The 25,499-nt window shown below is 45.3% G+C and overlaps 2 protein-coding genes across 2 annotated transcripts in view; one reads left to right on the top strand and one right to left on the bottom strand.

The window, feature by feature from the left end:
• The window catches only part of IGHMBP2 (immunoglobulin mu DNA binding protein 2), a 90,730-nt gene extending 89,466 nt beyond the window's left edge, over positions 1-1,264 (bottom strand). The window contains exon 1 of the mRNA XM_073658042.1: positions 1,074-1,264. Within this exon, the coding sequence (XP_073514143.1) occupies positions 1,074-1,177 (104 nt within the window). The 5' untranslated portion in view covers positions 1,178-1,264. The remainder of the gene's footprint in view (positions 1-1,073) is intronic.
• Positions 1,229-24,890, top strand: MRPL21 (mitochondrial ribosomal protein L21). Its single transcript, XM_073658046.1, has 7 exons — positions 1,229-1,416; positions 5,635-5,695; positions 7,225-7,310; positions 9,684-9,847; positions 20,060-20,112; positions 21,996-22,099; positions 24,768-24,890. The coding sequence occupies exons 1-7, from the start codon at positions 1,344-1,346 to the stop codon at positions 24,830-24,832; spliced, it is 606 nt and encodes a 201-aa protein (XP_073514147.1). The 5' UTR covers positions 1,229-1,343; the 3' UTR covers positions 24,833-24,890.
• Positions 24,891-25,499: the final 609 nt, after the last annotated feature.

Raw genomic sequence — 25,499 nt, 5'->3', positions numbered from 1 at the left:
AACATCCATAGCAACAAGCTACAATATCCATAGCAACATACAGCAACATCAGTAGCGACAAGCTGCAATATCCCTAGCATCATACAGCAACTTCCATAACAACAAACTACAATATCCTTAGCAACAAGCTGCAATATCCCTAGCAACAAACAATAACCTCCTTAGCAACAGCAACATCCATAGCAACAAGCTGCAATATCCCTAGCAACAAACACCATCCATAGCAACAAGCTACAATATCTCTAGCAACAAAGAGCAATATCCATAGCAACAAGCTGCAATATCCCTAGCAACAAACATCCATAGCAACAAGCTGCAATATCTCTAGCAACAAACAGCAACATCCATAGCAACATGCTGCAATATCCCTAACAACAAACAGTAACATCCACTGTAACAAACTACAATATCCCTAGCAACAAACAACATCCATAGCAACAAGCTGCAATATCCCTAGCAACAAACAACATCCATAGCAACAAGCTACAATATCTCTAGCAACAAAGAGCAACATCCATAGCAACAAGCTGCAATATCCCTAGCAACAAACATCCATAGCAACAAGCTGCAATATCTCTAGCAACAAACAGCAACATCCATAGCAACATGCTGCAATATCCCTAACAACAAACAGTAACACCCACTGTAACAAACTACAATATCCCTAGCAACAAACAACATCCATAGCAACAAGCTGCAATATCCCTAACAACAAATAGTAACATCCACTGTAACAAACTACAATATCCCTAGAAACATATAGCAACATTAGGAGCAACAAACTGCAGAATCCTCATCATCAGACTGCAAACTGCACCATCCCCAGCAACAAAAATGGCTGGAAGGTTTCGTAGTAGGAAAGTGTGTTAAAAACCAACAGGGCGGCCATTACAGTCATTTCTCAATGGAAATCTGTGGATCCTGTCCTTACATACATTTACTGGGAACAGATCGAGTAAAATTAAAGGGGCTGGTTATTATCGGTTCATTCTTTTATTTGAAGAAAGTACGTGCAGATTTAGTTAAAGGTAAAACAAGGCAGGTGACAGTGCAGGAGACACAATGCCCTGTACCTGGTCTCTTCTATTTCCGCCTCTCTTTCCTCTTGCAAAAGTTCCAGCTGATTTTTAACAAACTCCTCCATGGCATGAATGATATCCCCAGGAAGCGCAGACATGTGTCAGCTGTCACTCTCTGTCCGGTGTTACCAATCCCTCTCCCTGCACTTCCTGTCTGAGCGGAACTAAGCGCGCAGTTATTGTTTCCGGGTGGGAACATTTCTAGAGCGGACAGGCTGCCAGTGTACGGAATCGGTGGCACAAGGTGTACGGAGGAGACACGTGATGGCTGCCACCTGCTGCGGGCGGCTGGTGAGGAGTGTGGTGGCCGGGGGCAGTGTCCGGGCTTCTGCTGCAGGTACGGGCTGGTGAAGCAGGGGCGGGCATGGAGGTGACATTCACAGCAGCCCGGGGTCATCAGTCCTCTCTGCTGTCAGTGCTGGGCTGCTCTCTGCCTGTTAGATCAGCTCCAGGCCTCCCATGTGGGGCACTGGGTCTGCACAGAACAGCTGTGGCCTGGTACTACAACTCCCAGCATGCTGTGGTGTGTAGTCGGAGCAGGTCTGGACTCGGGATCTGCTCTGGTTTCACCTGGTTGTCAGCGCCACCTCAGGAAAGATGGCGGCACTGTCCCCCCCCCGATGGTCCGGACAGAGGGCGAGCACTGTCTATAAGCAACGCTGGCATCCACGAGACCCCCATGGACCCCCCCAACCGTTAAAAAGTAACAAAACAGATGTTTTAGTAGCAAATAAATTGGTGATTGCTAAGAGCCCCCCTGAGACACCAGCTGTCTCCGGTGTGTGTGCTCCTGCCCCCGGAGCTGCGCACATTTCAGGGCAGTTTTGATTGATCGGTGGTCTCAGGACCTGGACCACCAGCAGTCTAGTTGCAATTCAGACAACGACTACATATGTTCAGACTTTCAGGTTTTGAATGTTTTTTCTTTGTCTTGTGGTAGTCACTGACGACATTTTTCAATAACGTGGCGCACACTCTTCATGGATTATTCACAAAGTACAAAGAGACCTTTTTTCCTATAACCGTGTTTGTAACTTTAGTGCAAAAGTCTCCTGTTGTGCAAGACTTGTGCAAAACTTTGAAGGGGGAGGGGGGAAACCGGGGGACATGTTACTGCAGGCTGGGGGTGGGGAGAGACTGGGGGACGTGTTACTGCAGACTGGGGGGCGGGGGGAGACCGGGGGACGCGTTACTGCAGGCTGGGGGGCGGGGGGAGACCGGGGGACGCGTTACTGCAGGCTGGGGGGCGGGGGGAGACCGGGGGACGCGTTACTGCAGGCTGGGGAGCGGGGGGAGACCGGGGGACGCGTGGCTGCAGGCTGGGGGGCGGGGGGAGACCGGGGGACGCGTGGCTGCAGGCTGGGGGGCGGGGGGAGACCGGGGGACGCGTGGCTGCAGGCTGGGGGGCGGGGGGAGACCGGGGGACGCGATGCTGCAGGCGGGGGGAGACCGGGGGACGCGATGCTGCAGGCGGGGGGAGACCGGGGGACGCGATGCTGCAGGCGGGGGGAGACCGGGGGACGCGATGCTGCAGGCGGGGGGAGACCGGGGGACGCGATGCTGCAGGCGGGGGGAGACTGGGGGACGCGATGCTGCAGGCGGGGGGAGACCGGGGGACGCGATGCTGCAGGCGGGGGGAGACCGGGGGACGCGATGCTGCAGGCGGGGGGAGACCGGGGGACGCGATGCTGCAGGCGGGGGGAGACCGGGGGACGCGATGCTGCAGGCGGGGGGAGACCGGGGGACGCGATGCTGCAGGCGGGGGGAGACCGGGGGACGCGTGGCTGCAGGCGGGGGGAGACCGGGGGACGCGATGCTGCAGGCGGGGGGAGACCGGGGGACGCGATGCTGCTTTCGGGCTGGGGGGCGGGGGAGACCGGGGGACACGTTGCTGCTGGGGGGCGGGGGGAGACCGGGGGGACGCGTTGCTGCGCTCGGGCTGGGGGGAGACCGGGGGGACGCGTTGCTGCGCTCGGGCTGGGGGGCGGGGGGAGACCGGGAAACGCGTATGGGAGTGATTGAGGCTTAGGGATCTCTAATTTTATGTGTATTTATGAACTTTTTGTTGTTTACCGGGAAAAACCTTTCATATGTATATTTGGTCCTCCCCACCCTGTTCTCAGTGGCTCCTGGCTCAGGACATGAGTAATGTCCCCTATCAGATAAGACCCAGTCCACCCTCCTGTGCTCTGACTTCTTATCTAGTGCTATTCTTGGAAGAAGAAGACCCCTAAGGCTATGTGCCCACGATGCAGAAATGAAGCAGAAAATTTCTGCAGCATTTCTGCATCTCCCTGGCAGAAAAAAACGCATGCAGATTGTGCATGCGTTTTTCCTGCAGAATACATGCGGATTCACATGTGTTTCCGCATGCAGATTGACAAGCGCTTTCCAGGCGATGTCAAGCACTTTCCAAGTGATGCTAACTAGGTCACACTGTATAAATCCATGCAAACAGCATGGATTTATACAGTGTGAACCGTAAAAATTAAAACAAATAAAGCTATACTCACCCCCGAGGCCCCAGCGTGGCTGCAGCGCTGCTTCCTGGCTGGTTCCTGGCTGCCGGCATATCGCGAGACAGAGCGGTGAATGGCCTGCGGTCACATGACTGTGACGTCACCGCAGGTCCTTCAGCGATGTCGGCATTCAGAGAGAAGCCTTCGGAAAGGTGAGTATAAACTTTATTTGTTATTTTATTCTTTTTTTCACAGGTACAATGGTACCCAGGTCTGGATGAGAGTCTCCTCTCCTCCAGAACTGGGTGCCATCCGCACATAGAGACGCATAGAAGCCGCTTGTACAAATGTACAGTCGCGGTTTCTATGCGTCTCAATGCAAGTCAATGGCGGGAGTTCCGCTGCGCTTCCGCAAAATTAAATGACATGCTGCGGATTTTTGTACGCAGCATAAACGCTGCGGAAAAATCCGCAGCATGTGCATAGAACATGCGGAATCCCCTTGGGGACCATGGGGTGCGGATTACCTAGCGTTTAACAAGCGTTTTCGCTGCGGAAATTCCGCAGCATAAACGCTTGAAAAACGCTACGTGGGCACCCAGCCTTCGTGACCCGGTGTCCATGTACCGCTTCTAATCCCAGTAACTGTCTCCTTGTGAAATAATCCATTATACTACCATGCTGGAACACAGGATAAAACCATAACATCAGCTCCAAATATATAAAGTCTGTAATGGCTGCTCTCCTACTTATGGACGATGGGCTGTTGGCGCTGGTAGCACCTAGATCATTCATCCATCCACTTGTTTGCAAAATCAATGGAGCTCATGTCCCAGTATCTGGATTAGAAAAACATGGCTTCCAGAAACAGTGCAACTCTTGTGCTGTGGCTGAGACTGGTATTACAGTCTAGCCTTGAAGCAGAGCTGATATCACCACCATCCCCTCTTCTCCTCCACAGTTCATTACATGGTAATTGTGCATTTATTACAATGGACATGCCAGGCCATACAGAGCAAGAAGTGTTCTTGTGTCTTTTTTGGCCTGGCTTATGATGGTGGTGGAGGGGTAATAATTTTGTTGCATTTTTATGTGCCCATTTTTTTTTATTTTTTATTTGTATTTATATAATTCAGAAAAGTTAGCTGATATTTCAGTAATACGTTGCTATGTGTGTACACGAGGAAAAACGCTATTTCTGGTCATCATATGACTTGTATCCTGTATTTTTAGCAGTTTTGCCCTTACACTAAAAGCCTTATCAGGTTTTCCGTGTGCCTTTCTGCTTATGATTCTCTCCAGCATCATCTCCTCTCTCTGTAGGCTTTTACAGGCACTGCAGATAGATTTGTAGACAGCTTTGAGCACTTTATAGATTTGTAGACAGCTTTGAGCACTTTTTGAGAGTTACTGATCCATGCAGGAGACGAAAAGCGACCGATATGTGTAATATATACTTCCTGCTGCCATACCTGGATTTTTTTTATAATTAGTAGGCCTGACGCCCGTATCACGTAGCGCTGGGCCTACTAATCAGAAGCGGCATCCACAATACCGTCAGGAAGGGAAGGAATTGGTTCTTGGGGCTTTCTTCCAGCGGTCACACAATACTCACGAGACTATTGGAACAGGGTTCTGCAAATGTATCCACTTTCTAGTAGTCACTATTTAAGTCCGTTGCATCTATCAGACTAAAGTTGACCGAACCTGCTGCTTTCCACAGGATCAGCCAACAATTTAATGTGTATGGAGCTGTTGTGACTCGATCCCCACCCTCTCTTGATGGCCGCTGTCTGAGAAAAGAAAGATCAGGCGTTCGATTTTAACATGTCTGATCCTTTTGTTCTGAAAAGATACAAGTTGCCCCCAGAGAACACACAGGCACAGTCAGCCCATCATGCTTGTGCTCATCTGTCGACCAAATGAACTTTGGGCCAAAAATGTCAAGTACATGATCAGCTATAATCATCCAGTCTTAATGTTGCCATATTCTGGATTGTAAGGGGGGTTATACGGAATATTGGTTGTAAGAGTTCTCTTTTTTATTGTCCCATGATGCTTCTTCATATAATGAAAACCCATGTTCTCTATTTCAGTGTCATTGCTCCGACCGTCCCTCCGGTGTATGAGCGCACATCGTTCGTCTCTGCAGCCTAGGTAAATGTCATCTCCTCATCTTTCTATAGTTTTCTTGGAATTAACATTATCTGATGCTGTAAGAATGATTCCAGTCTTATTAATATGGTAATGTGCACAGCCGTAACACGTGGAAGATGATTTATATTGCTCTTCTTAAAGGGATTGTCTCATGAAATCTCTGCTTTTAGAAATGATGCTGCCACAATTTAAATCAGATCTAGTTCATATCTGAGGGTCCCCCAAATTCATACCTTTCACTATTAAAGGAATTGTCCGCTACTCAAATATCTCCTTTTGCTGCCCCCAGTAAAGTAATAACAGTTATACTTGTTGTTGTTGGTATTTGCTCTCCCAGGGCTTGCGTGACATTATGTCACGCAATCCCTGCTGCCAATCAGCGTTTGTTTTACTATCTCTCCTTCGGACAAATCAAGACATGATGAGGAAGTAAGATCATCAGGTCTCACTTCCTCCATATGTCAATTGCGTCCACAGGAGAGGTGAGTGAAGCCAGCGTTGAATGGCTTCAGGGATCGTGTGACATAATGTCAGCACAATCCCCCGGAAGAGCCAGCGCCGCACCAGAAGGGAGTATAAGTGTTATTTGACTCGGGGGAAACGGATTCAGCAAGGGTTGTCCAAGTACTGGACACCCCCTTTAATGCCACCATAGCCAATAATTACTGTATTGGAATTTCGCCCCTGCTGCCCCCAGAAACCTTGTTTCTGACTTTCTCCATTATAATCTATAGTAATTCTGGAAATGGCTGGGATAATATGGGGGTTTAACAAGCGAGGCCCCCAGCTGTTGAAGGGATATTCCTTTCTCATGGACATCCATAGAAAATGAAAAACACAAAGAAAGGACTGGCACAATTCTTAACTAATCCACAGCCCCAAGAGTATGTGTCTTGTACTGGTGTAGAGATGAGCTGAGATGGCAAAGAGACTCTAGAAGTATTGCCACAAATTGTGGCTTCCTCAGGGGTAATCGGATATTTCTTACCCTTGTCTTAAATAGTAATAGCTCCATGTGCCAAATCGCAAACGGTCACATTTTCTCCTATAGCAAAAAATATAGAATTGTATTAAAATATGCCAGCTCTTCAGTTGCTGATCAGTGAAACCCTCAGCAGATATCGGACAACTATCTCTCTTTGCTTAGACTTTGGGGACCCTGTAAATTGCTTCCACATGCACTACATGTAATGCCTAAGGCCTGAGCACTGACTTAGATATATTTTACAACGGAGTAGGTCTTCAAACACAAGGTCACTTACAAAGTGTAGTAAACCCATCACCGCCATCCATAGTACTTGTTCTTTACCAGAAGGAAGTACTCTGAAGCTTGTAACTAAAAGGGGTATTCCTGTCTCGGAAATTATGGCATCTATTGAATAGTGCCCTGACGCGCGCTGCTCCAGTGGAGAGATGGATGAGAATTCTGACTACTTCTCATCCTTTTGATGTTAGTTTTGTACCTGCCATTGTAATGTTTTTATTATTTTACTTGTGCAGCTGTTGTGCTAATGTAACTTCATTTTCAGCTATGTCCCAAAGACCTCCTTATCTGAACCACCTTGGCCCAAGATCGAACTTCCAGATCCCATTAAAGAAGCTGAGGAACACAGAGGTGAGCTCCAGGAGCACTCATAGCAGATCATTGGTGTCATTGCAGCAGAAGTGACTGATCGTGGCCTGTGTTATGTGCTCGTACTAAAGCTAGATCCAACCTCTGCCCATTGCAGACTTCTTGTGTTCGCTACATACATTGTTGCTTGCAAATAATTTCTTTGTTAGGTTTTCTGATTCAGATCCTGCTTTAAGGGCAGATTTGCAGGTGAGTTTATTGGCTGTATGTGATCAGCTCTCTCCCCCCTGCTAGTGGCTGTGTGAAAGGTGGCAGGGGGGAGATGCCAGGATCTTTAGAAAGTTATATCATATGATAAGTCGGTACTGAATTGTGTCTCTAAAATCATCTATAAAAAGCCGTCTATATGGACAGACTGGTCATACGAAGCTGATTAAGATGTATATCTGCGATACAATATCTTACTCCAGACAAATCCATGTTTTTCTGATATGTAAATGAGCTGTTAAGATCTATGAGCCAGATGTAGATCTCCCCAATAATCTGCCTCCACAGCTTACTTTAAAGAGGTTGTCCACTACTTTTACATTGATGGCCTGCCCTTTGGATAGGTCATCAATGTCTGATCGTCCAGAGTCCGATACCTTGCACCTCCACCGACCAGCTGTTATCGGTGTCAGGTGCTCACTTGCTGAGCTGCTTTGTCTTCTGATAGTGGCCACCGTAGAGTACTGTACATCAGCTTCCAATTGATTTGAATAGAAGGCGGATGTGTAGTACCCTGCCTCAGCCACTATCAGAAGACTGAGCAGCTTGGCAAGTGAGTACTTCCGGCTGGAGGCCGCTTCCACCGGTAACAGCTGACCGGCAGGGGTGTAGGCTGTCAGACCCCGGTCGATCAGACATTTATTGCCTATTCATAGGATAGACAATAAATGTAAAAGTAATGGACAACCTCTTTAACCCTTTTACGACCTTGGACATTTAAGTACGTACAAAGTCGCATCCCTGCACTCGATGTGGTTTCTGGCGCTGAGCCCTCATGTTTTTGGGCACATGACTTCTGATCTGTACAGCTGACATGTGCCCCTAACAGCCGCAGGTGGAATCACGATCCACACGCGGCTGTTAACATTTTAAATGCCTCTGTCAATCTCCAACAGCGACATTTAACATGGTCGCATCGGAAGCGTGTCACTAATCCCGCCAGTGTCACATGACTGCGGGTCGCCGATGGGTTTGTATGACAACCCCGGGGGTTGCAGGAGACCCCTTCAGTTGTAATTGCCGGGATGCTATGAGCATTGACAAATTATAAGCAGGAGGTGCCATGCAGAGGCAAAAACGGAACATGCTCCCAGAAGGGCATAAGAAAATAAATCCAAAAATCAGAGTTGATCCAGCTTTTTGAAAATATGCAGATTTATTGAAAAATAGGAAATCTTTTAAAACCTTCTGCATGGCAGCTACACCTTTCAAACGCACACAGCGTTCTTTGACTGAAAACGCCGTGTGTGTTTGAAACGCGTAGCTGCCATGCTTCTTTTGTAAATAGCATGTTTTAAAAGATCTCCTCTTATTTTTCAATAAATCTGCAAATTTTCAAGAAGCTGGATCAACTCTGTTTTTTAGTCGTATTCACACCTGGTCCGTTGGATCCCGTGCTTCCATGCGCCCAGAGCTTGGATGAGCTGTTTTTTCTTATTTTTTGTAAGAAAATAAATGCTTTCCACAATGAGACCATGATAAATAACCCTGATCTCTGCACCTAAATGGTAATTTATAGCAGAGCTGAGTGTGACACCCCCAGCTTTCATCTCATAGCAGTCAGTGTGGGGTGAGGGAGATGCAATTTAGCGGAGTGTCATTACAAACACCCCTGCAGCTACAGTTCTTTCACACCACTATGGGCTCTGCACTACTCCACCTCCCTCCAAGCTGACTGCTGTGAGAGGTGTTTGTAATGACACATAGTTCTGCTGTACTCTACACAATCTGTGCAGAGATCAGTCACTATTCCAGAATAACATGCTCAAACTGGTGACAAGTCCTGTTTAATAACAATGTGTTGGCTATGACACTTGCAAAGAGTGAAGGAGGCAGTAACACTGGTAATGACAATAGGACATTACTTCGCCATCGTGACTCCCATATTCACTACATAATGTTGAGCCCCACATGTTAATATTTATAGACTCCAGTAACATTCTTGTATAACGAGCAGCCCAATAAGATCACAATTGACGTATACGTCATCCTCCTCCTCTCCAGACCTTAGCAGTGTTTATACGGCTCTAAAAGGTCAAAGAAATCTTAAAAGCTCCTCGTTTTTAGAATACCCAACCCTGCCAATGTTTCCCTGCTAATTAATATTTATTTCTGGCATTTTTGTCATTCTTATCATTTTTTTTTTAGAACTTGTTAAAAAAGTAAACAGCCTTATTGCCACGGGACAGTTTGGACGGCTCTTTGTCATCTTCCACTTTGCCAGTAAACAATGGAAAGTCACCAACGAAGACCTTGTTTTAATTAACGGCAGTATGGATGCGCAGTGCGGAGACAGAATCAGGCTGGAAAAGGTACCACACCTTGTAGAGTATATATAGGTTTACATCCATATATTTTTTGCATCAAAAGAATGATCTCTTCTCTAAATCAAATATTTGTGTTGCATGTGGTGGTTTATTTATTTATTTTTGCACATGGTCTTTATTTAAAAAAAAAAATCATTAGTAATCTTGTAACTTTCGCCCTGGCCACTGGGGTTTGTTTAAATATATCGTTCTCCTTTCAGGAAGAGTTTACAGCAGTTTCCTTATCAGAGACAAGGATTACAGAGACAGATAACACCTCTATACTAGTGATGGGCGAGCACTAAAATGCTTGGGTCGAGCACATTGGAATACTCAAGTGCTCGGTCCAAGTAACGAGCCCAATGTAAGTCTATAGGAAACTTGAGCATTTTTACGGCGGCTCCCCTCGGCGGTCTGCAGAGGGCCTAAAAATTGCCCAAAACGATGGGAGCAGTGTTCAAATGACATGGGGACAGCATGGGAAAGACCCCTGGAAGCATTTCTGACTTCCAGGTCACTGCTGTCAACAACGTTGTCAGAGTATTCCGCCACTTTTACGGACTCACAATAAAACATACAAAAACGAAACCAAAATGGATTTTCCTGGGAACTATGTTAAGGAACATCCTTTCCGGAGTAATAACTTGTATATAAGGCAAAATAAATAGCCAAAAACAAAAATGCTCCTTCACACCTTGGGCTATGTTCACACGTAGCGTTTTTGATGCGTCTTTTGCATTGCTTTCAACCGTGACCAATGCATTCACTGTGAAATGTCATTTTAACATTTTACAACCTGATCTGGCCATGTGCTGTGTGACACATCATCAGACACATCGTGTTTTATTTATGATGGAGGGACTCTGAAAGCCACAAAGCCTATTTTTAAAGGGCCATCAGGTGGCCTTTACTATTCTTAAAGGGCCAGCAGTCGGCCCTCACTATTCTATGTTTTATTGTTCCCATTACTAAAAAGTGGGTCTCCTATACTGTTATTGTATGCAGTGAGTGGCACAGCTGCCCAAAATTTGGACGCACTCCAATACCACTTTGAAAATTTTGCGCCCCCCCCCCCCCCCCCCCCACCTATACCCCTTTGAAGAGACTTAGAGGAGGGCCTCCTGAAAACAATGTTCCCATTATTAGGAAGTGGGTCTCCCATTGTGTTTGCCTATGCAGTGAATGCAAGGGCTGCCAAAAATTGGGAGGCACTCCAATGCCCCTTGGAAGAGATGTGGAGGAGGGCCTCGTATAAAAAAAAAAATTCCCATTAGAAAGGAGTGGGCCTCCTATACTTGTAATGCCCATGCACTAAGTGCATGGGCTGACAAACATTTACCTCTGGGGGGTATACATGAACATACTGTATAAAAATTTTTTTTTACAGGCATCACCCTTTAAAAAAATTATGTGGGTGTTGCATCACAGACCACGGTCACCCTGGTGATATGGTGGTGGAGGATGAGAAGGAGGACAAGAGCAAATAGCCAAAATTGGGAAGCGTATACCCATGTGTGGGTGTGAAGACAGAGGTGCATTGGAATACACCTCCCAAAAAAAGGCGCTGGATTTGAGTTTTAAGCTGCTATCATTCGGTGGTGTTGAGAAGTCTAGCCCAATCCAGCCCTTGTTCATTTTTATGAGAGTCAGCCTGTCAGCATTTTCAGTTGACAGGTGGATGCGCTTATCAGTTATAATTCCACCAGCGGCACTAAAAACCAGCTCTGATAAAACGCTGGCGGCAGGGCAGGCCAGGACCTCCAAGGCAAAGTCAGTTCATGACATGTGTCCAGCTTGGATACCCAAAAATTATAAGGCATAGAGGAATCAGGGAGGACGTTGGTACGGTTGGCAAGGTACTCCCTCAGCATCTTCCCAAACTTTGCACTCCTTGTGAGAGTACCCCGCGCCTCAGGGCTTATGCGATGGAAGGGGCTCAGAAAATTCTCACAGAACTTTGACAGTGTTCCCCTGCCTCTGATGGATTGGAGTTGTGTCTCTCTCGTATGTACTCCTTGGTACATACGAGAGACACAAACTGTGACCTCTGCCGCCAGCGTTTTCAGATGGGAATTTTTTTAATAGTTCCACAACAAGGGCCTTCTGGTACTGCCCCATTTTTGTAGACCTGTCCGCCTCAGGAATAAGAGATATAAAGTTCTCCTTGTAGCGTGGGTCTAGAAGTGTCACCAACAGTAATGACTGTCACCCAAAATTTTGAGACCGCGAGGGTCATGGGAAAGGCAGCGTAACATAAACTTAGCCATGCATGTCAGACTACTAACAGGCAAGACTTCCGTGTCCTCACCTAGAGGATGACTGACCATGCTCTCCTCCTCCTCCTCTCTGTCCTCTGGCCATGCGTGCTGAACAGACGGTATGACAGTTGTGCAGGTAGTACCGTCTATAGCGCATGAAACTAGCTCCTGTTCTTTCTCCTCCTCTTCCTCATTGTTACCCAATCCACGTTGGGATGAGATGAGGCTGGGCTGTGTGTAATCATCCTGTATGGTTCCTTTCTCAGTCTCATCGTGCCCAGCCTGCAATGCATCCTCTTTGATTGTGAGCAGAGAGCTTTTCAGAAGACAGAGAAGCGGGATGGTGACGCTAATTATGGTGTCATCGTCGCTCACCATCTTGGTGGAGTCCTCAAAGTTTTGGAGGATGGTACATATGTCTGACATCCATGTCCACTCCTGAGGTCTTGTGTGGAGTCTGAACTGAATACCGACGGCCTTGTTGATGTTTGTAGTCAACAACTGCCCTCTTCTGCTCACAAATCCTTCCCAACATCTGCAGTGTAGAGTTCCAACGCGTGGGGACATCACACACCAGTCTGTGAGCCGGAAGCTGCAAACACTGCTAAAACACTGCAAGGGCGGCGGAAGCTGTAGGTGACTTTTGTAAAATGGGCACACAGGCGGCGTACTTTAACAAGCAGATCCAGCAGCTCCGGGTAGGATTTGAGAAGGCGCTGAACCACGAGGTTAAGCACTTGGGCCAGGCATGGTACGTGTGTGAGCTCGCCTCGTCTCAGAGACGCCACCAGGTTCCTGCCATTGTCACACACGACCATGCCTGGCTGTAGGTTCAGCGGTGTGAGCCACAGATCTGCCTGCTCTTTCAGAGCTGTCAACAACTCTTCAGCATTGTGCGGTTTGTCACCTAAGCATATTAGATTCAGCACAGCCTGCTGCCGCTTGGCCGAGGCATTGCTGAAGTGCTTCCAGCTTGTGACTGATGTGGTCATTTCGGAGATGGAGGCTGGAGAGGAGGAGGCTGAGGAGGATGAGGTGCAGGAGCTGTAGACCGTGGGGGCAACCCTGATTGACCTAGTGCCCGCAGTCCTTGGCGTCGGGAGGACATGTTCTGTCCCAAGGTTCGACTGGGTCCCGGCTGCCACTGTGTTAACCCAGTGTGCCGTCAGCGAGATGTACCGTCCCTGCCCACAAGCACTTGTCCACGTGTCCTTGGTTAGGTGGACTTTCTCGGTAACTGATTTGTTGAGGGCACGGCTAATGTTTTGGGACACATGCTTGTGTAATGCGGGGACGGCACACCGGGAGAAATAGTGGCGGCTGGGGACCGAGTACCGAGGGACGGCCACCTCCATCAGGTTGTGGAATGCTTCCGTCTCCACACGCCTGAAAGGCAACATTTCGAGTGCAAGCAGTCATGAAAAGTGAGAATTTAGTAGTGTTGGCTGCGTATTTGCGCTTGCGTTCCAAAGACTGGGGAATGGACAACTGAACGCTGCGCTGGGACAAGGACATGGACGTGCTTCCTGATGCTGCTACTTGAGAGTGTGCAATGACAGGTGCAGGGCAGGAGGCATCTTCGCATGCACAATGGACAGGGAATTGGCTTGCATCCACAACAGCGGAAGAAGCAATGGTGCCACCCGCAGACACTGTTCCTGGTACCTGGGGTTCGGCCGCCAAAGTCGGATGCTTTGCCGCCATGTGCCTGATCATGCTGGTGGTGGTCAGGCTGGTCCTTTTTCCACCCCTGCTGATGCTGGCCTGGCAGGTAGTGCAAATGGCCTTTTTGGGGTTATCGGCAGAGTCTTTAAAAAAACAACCATGAAAGACAAAAAAGGGGGTGGGGTGGAAAAGCGCAGTGCTTGTGTGAACCTGTATGGAAGTGGAATATACGTGCAGATACAGTGGTCTGCTCACCTGAGTGGGTTGTGCAGACCGCACAACCCAGGTAAAACTGGCGCTGATAGCGCTGCCACGATGCCTTCAGTGTCTCCTCTGGATTAGCAGATGGAGCTTTCAATCATGTGATTCCGGGTGGGGTCACATGGGTGATGACATCATCGCAGGTCCTGCAGGTCCTGCAGCTGAAATTGTATCCAGTTCTCTGCAGCCTCCAGCCACAACTCCCAAGGGAAAAGTGAACAGTGTGCAAATTGAAGTGGTCAGTGGGGCGCTAGAAACTGGATAAGCCGCTGGAAAAGGATAAAACAAACCTCTTTATTTAAGTTCTAATGCCCACAACGCTTTTCTGCAGCGGTCTGCTGCCTTCATCAGGTGGTCTTTAAAAAAACAACCAGACTCGGGAAGACCTAACAGTTGTACTGGCAACTTCCTTCGTGTTGGTGTTACGGGGAGCGGTTCACTGCCTTCTGTCTGCGGCCACCACACTGCTTCTTCCTGCCTGTTGGGGTGCTCTGCCTCCCTCCCCCTGTGTGGTGCTGTCCTCGCTCTGCATATCCTCCTGCCAGGTTGGGTCAGTTACTATATCATCCACCACCTCGTCTTCCACTTCTGCACTCTGGTCCTCCTCCTGACTTTCTGGCAATTGTGTCTCCTCATCGTCCACCTCTTGTGACACTTTCCCACCGTCGCCTTTGTGTGACCTTGGCTGCTCAAATATTTGGGCATCGCTACACGCGATCTCCTCTTGCCCCGCTTCAAGTGGACCAGGCTAGAGGCCTGAATCTATAAATGGAAAAGTGAACAGCTCTTCAGAGTGTCCAAGTGTGGAATCAGTTGTCTCCGGGCACTCGGCATGGTGGGAGGAAGGAGGATCAGGGTGAGGTATATGCGGTCCAGACTCATGGCTACTGAGACTTGACCATGTGGAAGACAGGGTGGTGGTGGTGGCTAAGTGACTGGAAGCACTAGCCACTATCCAGCCAACAACCTTTTGACACTGCTCTGGGTTCAATAGTGGTGTTCTGCGGTCCCCTAGGAATTGGGACAGGAAGGTCGAGCGAGAAGATGTGGTTGTTTGTTGTGGCACAATTTCAGCTTGCCCACGGCCTCGGCCTCTGCATGCACCATCACCATCACGTCCAGTTCCCCGTCCCTTGCCACGTGCCTTGCCCATTTTAAATGGAGGACAATATCTTCCTCTCTCACTACAAATGGCTGAATTTGGAGCGAAGTTATATGTAATCTGTGTGACAGAGAAACCACAGTTTTAAATACCTGGCCTGTAGGTAACAATTTTGAACAGCAAACCGGTGTCGAAAACTTTGCTGACACTGAAAAAAAATTAGAATGGAGACCAGAAATGTCAGAATTTTCAGAAAACGTATTTGTGATACGTGTGACGGAGAAAACACAGTTTTAAAAGCTGGATTTTTAGCGCTGTAATATGGAAAGGACCTGGCTGTACTCTGCAGTGCCAACAAGCAAATGGCGCAGAAAAACGGTGTTCTCTGGATTGCTTTTTAAGCAAATAATGAGGATTTAAATCCAAAAAAAAGTATTCCTGGGCCTTTGTATAGAAATATCTAACAGCAGCAGAAGGCAGAATTGGAATGGAGCCTCTTGTGCTATATGCACTGCAGTCTGCTATATACACTGCCTGCCTGCCTATATACACTGCCTGCCTGATATCTCTGCAGATGGATTAGTCCTCAGAAGGACTGTTTGTTGAGATGGATATGTGTAATGTACGGTTTTTCTCCCTACACTAACTAATACACAAGCAACTCTCTCCCTGACGCAGCAGCAGCTCTCCCTACACTGTCTGATTCCTTAGTGACTGTGACAAGCATGGCAGCGCCAGGTCTGATATAGACCCGATGACGCTGTGTGACCAGCCAATCACTGTAATGCCACAACCAACATGGCTGCGGCATTACAATGAGTGGCAGGCAATCCCTGTATGATTGGCACACTAAAGAGTGCAAAACATGCAGGGAGGAGACCCGAGCAACCCCGGAAATACTCGGTGAGCATCTCGCTCATCACTACTCTATACACAATGTTCATTAGATGCGTCAATACAAAATACAGGGTCCATCTGTCCAATGTGACTATGTACATATGTTGTTTCATATATATTTATATATTTTTAATACAGATTGCGATATGGGATAAAAAAAAAAAAAAAACATTGCCAAAACTTTTAAAAAGATACATTTTAATGCTTTTTTTTTTTCCGAGGTATTCCTATCACTATTACTTAACGATCTATGGAAAATGCAACATCTAAGACCCACACACCCACCTCCAGAGTGATGAGGCAATAGGGCTGGCTGATTCTGCGCTGTGGCCTCTTCAGTCTTTTGGCGCCCTGCCCCCTCCACCTTCCTGTGCCGGTGACTGCAGCATGGCTACCGTCCTGTGAGTTTTGCCAGGCGGCAGGTTCAATAAACAGCGAGGACCTTCAGCACTGAATTAGCGCTATGGCTCTTCCATTCTCCGGCATCCATCTGTGATTAGTGACCTGCATACTAAGGATAATTCCATCCTTTCGGCATGGGAGTACTCCACTAAAGGCACCGCACTCCATATGAATGTCTGACCATGTAGACACTAGAGGAGGTGTCCTAGCTATAGTTGAGTTTTCAGACTCTGGTCATTGGTGCATTTAGAATTGACTATTGATTTTGTTTTTGCTCGTGGCTGTTTTTTTGGATTGTTTTCTATTGCTATCTGTTTATTGCAGGATCAATTAAAAATGTATAGTGTTTTCTGACGTCTGTTGTGTTCTCCAGCTGCCTGGTTATACAGGTGCATCTCACAAAATTAGAATATCATCAAAAAGTTAATTTATTTCAGTCCTTCAATACAAAAAGTGAAACTCATATTATATAGTCATTACAAACAGAGTGATATATTTCAAGTGTTTAGTTCTGTTTATGTGGATGATTATGGCTTACAGCCAATGAAAACACAAACATCATTATCTCAGTAAATTAAAATAATTAACAAAAAACACCTGCAAAGGCTTTCTAAGCATTTGAAAAAGTCCCTTAGTCTGTTTCAGTAGGCTCCACAATCATGGGGAAGACTGCTGACTTGACAGATGTCCAGAAGGAAGTCATTGACAAACTCCATAAGGTCCCAGAGTTCCAATTTTAATTTGGAAATCAAGTTCCCAGAGTCTGGAGGAAGACTGGGGAGGCCACAATCCAAGCTGCTTGAGGTCTAGTGTGAAGTTTCCACAATCAGTGATGGTTTGGGGAGCCATGTTATCTGCTGGTGTAGGTTCACTGTGTTTTATCAAGACCAAAGTCAATGCAGCCGTCTACCAGGAAATTTTAGAGCACTTCATGCTTCCCTCTGCCGACAAGCTTTTTGGAGATGGAAATTTCATTCTCCAGCAGGACTTGGCACCCGTCCACACTGCCAAAAGTACCAATACCTGGTTTACAAACAACAGTATCACTGTGCTTGATTGGCCAGCAAACTCGCCTGACCTTAACCCCATAGAGAATCAATGGGGTATTGTCAAGAGGAAGATGAGACACCAGACCCAACAATGCAGATGAGCTGAAGGCTGCTATCAAAGCAACCTGGTCTTCCATAACACCTCAGCAGTGCCACAGGCTGATCGCCTCCATGCCACACCGCATTGATGCAGTAATTGATGCAAAAGGAGCCCCGACCAAGCATTGAGTGCATTTACTGAACATACATTTCAGTAGGTCAACATTTCATTTTTCAAGCTGTTATAAAGTATTCTAATTTACTGAGATAATGACTTTTGTGTTTTCATTGATTGTAAGCCATAATCATCAACATTAACAGAAATAAACACTTGAAATAGATCACTCTGTGTGTAATGACTCTATATAATATACAGTTATATGAAAGTTTGGGCACCCCTATTAATCTTAAGCTTATTGTTTTATAATAATTGGTGTTTTTGCAACAGCTATTTCAGTTTGATATATGTAATAACTGTTGGACACAGTAATGTTTCTGCCTTGAAATGAGGTTTATTGTACTAACAGAAAATGTGCAATCTGCATTCAAACAAAATTTGACAGGTGCATAAGTATGGGCACCCTTATCATTTTCTTGTTTTAAATACTCCTACCTACTTTTTACTGACTTACTAAAGCACTTTTTTTGGTTTTGTAACCTCATTGAGCTTTGAACTTCATAGCCAGGTGTATGCAATCATGAGAAAAAGCTACTTAAAGTGGCCACTTGCAAGTTGTTCTCCTGTTTGAATCTCCTCTGAAGAGTGGCATCATGGGCTCCTCAAAACAACTGTCAAATGATCTTAAAACAAAGATTATTCAACATAGTTGTTCAGGGGAAGGATACAAAAAGCTGTCTCAGAGATTTAACCTGTCAGTTTCCACTGTGAGGAACATAGTAAGGAGATGGAAGAACACAGGGACAGTTCTTGTTAAGGCCAGAAGTGGCAGGCCAAGAAAAACATCAGAAAGGCAGAGAAGAAGAATGGTGAGATCATCAGTCAAGGACAATCCTCAGACCACCTCCAGAGAGCTGCAGCATCAACTTGCTGCAGATGGTGTGACTGTGCATCGGTCAACTATACAACGCACTTTGCACAAGGAGAAGCTGTATGGGAGAGTGATGCGAAAGAAGCCGTTTCTGCAAGCACGCCACAAACAGTGTCGGCTGAGGTATGCAAAAGCACATTTGAAGAAGCCAATTTCTTTTTGGAAGACGGTCCTGTGGATTGATGAAACCAAGATTGAGTTGTTTGGTCATACAAAAAGGCGTTATGCATGGCGGCAAAAAAACACAGCATTCCAAGAAAAACACTTGCTACCCACAGTAAAATTTGGTGGAGGTTCCATCATGCTTTGGGGCTGTGTGGCTAATGCCGGCACCGGGAATCTTGTTAAAGTTGAGGGACGCATGGATTCCACTAAGTATCAGCAGATTCTTGACAATAATGTTCAAGAATCAGTGATAAAGTTGAAGTTACGCAGGGGATGGATCTTTCAGCAAGACAATGATCCAAAACACCGCTCCAAATCTACTGAGGCATTCATGCAGAGGAACAATTACAATGTTCTGGAATGGCCATCCCAGTCCCCAGACCTGAATATCATTGAACATCTGTGGGATCATTTGAAGAGGGCTGTCCATGCTCGGCGTCCATCAAACTTAACTGAACTGGAATTGTTTTGTAAAGAGGAATGGTCAAAAATACCTTCATCCAGGATCCAGGAACTCATTAAAAGCTACAGGAAGCGACTAGAAGCTGTTATTTTTGCAGAAGGAGGATCTACTAAATATTAATGTCACTTTTCTGGTGAGGTGCCCATACTTATGCACCTGTCAAATTTTGTTTGAATGCAGATTGCACATTTTCTGTTAGTACAATAAACCTCATTTCAAGGCAGAAACATTACTGTGTCCAACAGTTATTACATATATCAAACTGAAATAGCTGTTGCAAAAACACCAATTTTTATAAAACATTAAGCTTAAGATTAATAGGGGTGCCCAAACTTTTTCATATAACTGTGAAAGTTTCACTTTTTGTATTGAAGAATTGAAATTAACTTTTTGATGATATTCTAATTTTGTGAGAAGCACCTGTATATTCTACAGTGCCATAAAAGCGCTCTACGTACAGACCTGCAGTGAAAAGCGACATAGTAATACGTAACATGCTAGTCCTGCAGTCTCCACATATTGGATGCTCATTGCGGATCAATCTTGTATAAGGGGCACAAGTGTACCCCCGCCAACTGGTGCATGTCACATTGACGCTAATGCTAGTTGGCCATGTGCTGACAGGGAATTGGAGGGATGGCAGCAGTCACGTTATGCTATCTAAGTGATTATTACCATAACCTACACTTGATGGGAGTAGGTTGCAATCTATAGCCTCCGGTAATGCTAAACTAAAAGCGTTCTTACTATGCAAGGCGTTCCTTCTCCTCCTGGATGTCTGGTTTGTCATCTCATTAGTCTATTTAAATCTATATTAATATCACTTTGTGACCTTTAATATCTTTGTCTGTTTTTGCCTCTTATTTAGGTTTTGCTTGTCGGCAGTGATAATTTCACATTGGTAGGAAAGCCTCTCCTCGGGTAAGTAGATGTTTATGTTCAGTAAGGCAGATTTTTCTGGTCTATAGAAAATATTCATCAGTGGAAACTTTTTTTCTTTCCTTACTGAAATGTAGCTGCGTTCTATTAGTCCTTATTTCCTAGCAGACTGTTAGTTTAGCACTATTGCTGTATTACATGGAGAGGGGCTGTCGGCTCTCTGGACATGTCCGATTTATTAGATACTTATATTCTGCACCGTGATCTCGTTCTGGTGGGTGCTTAGGGTCCCCATCCCTGCCGGTACCATAGAAAGAACTCCGCACTCAGTTATCACTTGGTAATTGTTGTACCATGCTGCGATTAAAATATTGATGTTTCGTCAACTCACGTGACCCTCATCATACATCGGATTGGAGGTATATCGGTCCTGGTGAATGTGGCGTGGCAATTTTACCCCTAAGAAGTAATGGTGCTATGTCTGGATAGTACAGCGGCTCTATTAAGTCCTATGAATTTCTTCTGGAAATGTATTAATAAATTGACAACTGCATGTTATCTTTGCTCTGTGAATGTAAATGGGCTGTATCCCCAACCGTCCATCCTCCTCTCCTGCTGATCTATGGGTGCCCCTAGACTGCCAGTCACAGCTCACAGCCTATGCTAAGAAAAACCTCTGGCTATATTCATGGAAAACCCTTCTAATCCTCCCCGTGCCTATGGGCATGTCACGTCTCCAGTGGGCCTTTGCTGCCATTGATTGGCAGCATTTCTGCTTGTAGTCTTTTAGGTCAGCCTTGCTTTTTTATCCATCCCATTTCTGATTCTTCTTCGCTAGGTTTTTCTAGACCCGCTCCAGTTTAATGTCTCCCCCCCCCCCCCCCCCCGCTATCCACTAACAACTGCAAGTGCTTCTCACAAAATTAGAATATCCTCAAAAAGTTAATTTATTTCTGTTCTTCAATACAAAAAGTGAAACTCTTATATTTTATAGTCATTACAAACAGAGTGATCTATTTCTATTAATGTTGATGATTATGGCTTACAGCCTATGAAAACACAAAAGTCATTATCTCAGTAAATTAGAATACTCTATAACAACAGCTTGAAAAACTCTGAATTGTTGGCCTACTGAAATGTATGTTCAGTAAAGGCCCTCAATACTTGGTCGGGGCTCCTTTTGCATCAATTACTGCATCAATGCAGCGTGGCATGGAGGCGATCAGCCTGTGGCACTGCTGAGGTGTTATGGAAGCCCAGGTTGCTTTGATAGCAGCCTTCAGCTCATCTGCATTGTTGGGTCTGGTGTCTCATCTTCCTCTTGACAATACCCCATTGATTCTCTATGGGGTTAAGGTCAGGCGAGTTTGCTGGCCAATCAAGCACAGTGATACTGTTGTTTGTAAACCAGGTATAGGCACTTTTGTCAGTGTGGACAGGTGCCAAGTCCTGCTGGAGAATGACATTTCCATCTCCAAAAAGCTTGTTGGCAGAGGGAAGCATGAAGTGCTCTAAAATGTCCTGGTAGACGGCTGCGCTGACCTTGGTCTTGATAAAACACAGTGGACCTACACCAGCAGATGACATGGCTCCCCAAACCATCACTGATTGTGGAAACTTCACACTAGACCTCAAGCAGCTTGGATTGTGGCCTCTCCACTCTTCCTCCAGACTCTGGGACCTTGATTTCCAATATTCTAAAATATCTGTCAGCTGAGTCATGGGGATGTTGGGAGTCGGACTCCTATCGTTCTGAATGTAGTCCTGCGTGTACTGCCATGCAGTAATACTGTGAGTATGTGGTGTGGGAAATATCATCTTTCACATAATCTGCCTCATATCGCTGATAATTTATGTTCATTAATAGATATTCCTGGTTGTGTTCTAGATTTGCTGAGCTTTGAATGTCTATGAATCTCCCACAGGAAAGACTTGGTACGAGTTGAAGCAACAGTGATTGAAAAGACAGAGTCCTATCCAAAGATTAACATGAAGTTTTGGAGACGGCATCGATACCAGAAGAAGAAAAGTAAGTTTCATACATGTGAGGCTCAGAGCTGCACACAAGAATCTGCACATTATACCCGCTGCTTTTATTCTTACTAATCAGCATTTATAACATTATGAACCTGTGTAATATACTTCATCACCTTATCTTTCTTCCTTTTATCGTTAGCCCAATGCTGAAAGTTCTGGCTTGCCTGCCTGGCTCATTCTATCTTCATAGCTGATGTGAATAAGTTTTACTTCCTATTTAAAACAAGTTTAGATACTTTTAAAGGCCTATTAGTTTCTGTAAACTTTTTCCAAGACTATAATATCGGTGGCCTTTACTTACTATTTTTTACAACATATTATAATAAAGCAAATGACAATAATATGATTTATATTAAACATCCGGTGTGTCCTAACCCCTAAACTGCCACAGTTTCTGTCTTCCACGTTATTTCTGCATTTTAAGAACCCCCTTTTTCTTGCAATTTCTGTGTACTTTTAAAATCCATTTATTCTGTGTTCATGTTATGCAAATATCTTGGGGCTAGTCCAGCTGATTTCCCTGGGCTAGTCCTGTCTCACATTTTGTAAGCACGCCCCTCTGTGCGGGATTTACATAATCTGTAAAGCGACGACACCGTTGACTCCTTGCAAATCGCCCACAGGCCGGCGCTGTTCTGGGAGGAAGCTGTATCATTCTCCACAGGTTCATCAGCTCTCTGCACCTGCCCAAGGAAGCAGAGAGTCCTGTGCATGTGCAGGATTTTCAAGGACTCTTGTAAATTATGTAAATCGCGCACAGATTGGACCTGTTTACTATATGTGAGAAAGAACAAGTCCGGGAAAATCTGTATCCCACCAGACTAGTCCCGCTAAATTTTGCAAGTTTTATTCTGAAATTGCAAAATATGATTTATGAAAGTGTATAGAAATCAGACACAACGGGTTATTAATATGCAGAAATGGCATGCTGCTGAGACGTGGTGGTGATAGAGGGGCTAGGGCTGCTGACTGGTTGGCATTTTGGTGGTGTAATGTAGGGTTATTTTAGGTTGGCATTTTGGTGGTGTAATGTAGGGTTATTTTAGGTTGGCATTTTGGTGGTGTAATGTAGGGTTATTTTAGGTTGGCATTTTGGTGGTGTAATGTAGGGTTATTTTAGGTTGGCATTTTGGTGGTGTAATGTAGGGTTATTTTAGGTTAGGATTTTGGTGGTGTAATGTAGGGTTATTTATTTATTTTTTTTTATATGGCGCCAACATATTCCGCAGCACTTTACAATTAAGCGGGGACATGTACAAACAATAAATTCAATACAATTTAAGACAGTTTAAACAGTTACAGTACATTAGGAGTGAGGTACCTGCTCGCAAGCTTACATTCTACAAGGAAATGGGGGGGCACAATAGGTGAAAAGTGCTTGTTATTTCTGGTCTGGCAATTATAATAAATAGGGATTTTCATATAAAGCTGCATGATCCGGTCATCAGCCTGTATGTTTAAGTGCAATAATCAAGTACCGAGTGCATTTATCGTGTGCATGGAGGGTGTGGAGACAGATGAATAGGAGGGAGCAGATTCTGAATAATATTTAGAAGGAGGGAACAGGAGAAAGTTAGTTAGTCTACTGGGTATTTGAGATGGTAGGCTTGTTTAAAGAGATGGGTTTTTAAAGCACGCTTGAAGACATGGGGGCTAGGCATCAGTTGGATCGCCTGAGGTAGTCTTGGAGACGGAGGTGCGAGGTTCGGATTATGGGGGATGTTAGTCTTCGGTCATTTGTAGAACGGAATTTTAGGTTGGGATTATGGTGGTGTAATATAGGGTTATTTTAGGTTGGGATTTTGGTGGAGATGTATCTGTAGGTTGCATTTTTGAAAGTTTCTGAAGTGGGAGAGAATTTGACAGGTTTGGTTAGTGAGTCCCAGAGTATGGGAGAAGCATAGGAGAAATCTTGGAGATGGTCGAGTACTGAGGAGAGGAAATACGGAGGGCTTGTGAGGACGTTTCTCTGTACATTAGGCTTTCTCCGGTGCTGTAGTTCAGCTCCTATTGAAGTAACCAGAGAACAGTCACTACAGTGTATGGAGCGGTGTTGTGCCAACTCTTTATGCTTTACATCCAGCAGCTATTGCAGCTGTAAACGACTCTCAGCCACCAATCTGATATTGATGACCCAAGTTCTGGAAAATGTCTTTAAAGAAAATGTGTCACAAAGACCCCCCCAGTGATGTATCACTTACTGGGCTGTTTGCTGTCGTTTTTGTTAATCTCCTAGCTGATAAATCTGTGGTTTATCACTAGTGCACTTGTAAATCTGCATGTAGTCCTCTGCATTCATGAGCACTGTATAACCCCGCCCCAACTACTGATTGGCAGCTTTCTGCCTATGCACAGTGTACACAGAAAGCTGCCAATCAGTGGTGTGGGCGGGATTATACAAAGCTCAGCATTCAGAGAACTCAGATCTGTAGTAGGTAAAACTAAGATTTCAGCAAAACTGCTGCAAGAAGCCCAGTAAGTGGCACATCCTGGAATCAGGGTCTGTGCCCCTACATCATGCTGTTTTGAGATGGGGGGGGGGGAGCGCAAAAACCTGGCGACAGGTTCACTTTAATGTAACCTTTAAGATTAAAGAAGGAAATATGTTAATGGACAATGTTTCTGTGTAACTATAACCTTTATTTCTTTTTATATTTCAGTAACCATCTACCCACAGACCATTCTAAGGATCAATTCTATTGAAATTGCTCCTGCTTTATCTTGACTTTATATATTTTTCTACTATAATTTTAGTCATTAAAGATGGCTTTAAAAAAATACAACTGGCCTGTTCTTCATTAGCGTCTTATTTCTATTACTGTCCAATCTCTTAAAGAGGATGATCGTTCACCAAATTTTTCATGTTGAATAATAAAGGTTCCATAGGTAGCAATCATAAAAGGGGAAAAAGAAAAAAGCCAATAAAAGTTGTGCATTTGCAGACCGAGACAGCTGAAGGGTGTAAACCACTGGTCTAGTCCTTCACTCCATGTGCTCCTGCCAGTGATCACAGCCATATGATTCAATGGATTTGCCTCTGTACAGCAGAAATCTCAAAAAAGTTTAAAGAAGCAATTCTGGAAAGAACTAAACTAAAATGGATCTTCTAAAAAGTAAGAAAAACTGAAATAAACTTTTGACTTCCTTTTAATACCTTCCTTTATTGGAAGAAAATTCCAAGTGTGGCGAAATACAACCACTTCCCCATTTTTTTTATTAGAAATGGAAAACAGCAGTAATGTGTACAAGCCCTCATAAGATGGGGTGCAGGCATGTAGCTATAATGAGTGCAGAGATTGCATTTACATGTGGGCCCCTCTGACGCATAAGAAGACATCAATTCTGCAGGACCTTCAGGTTAAACTGAAGTAAAACACATCGAAAAGTCACGA

The sequence above is a fragment of the Phyllobates terribilis genome, unplaced genomic scaffold (genome assembly GCF_046119375.1).
Source record: "Phyllobates terribilis strain yellow unplaced genomic scaffold, ASM4611937v1 Scaffold_13__5_contigs__length_258822181, whole genome shotgun sequence".
Lineage (NCBI taxonomy): Eukaryota > Metazoa > Chordata > Amphibia > Anura > Dendrobatidae > Phyllobates > Phyllobates terribilis.
This window is presented reverse-complemented; position numbering and strand designations above follow the sequence as displayed.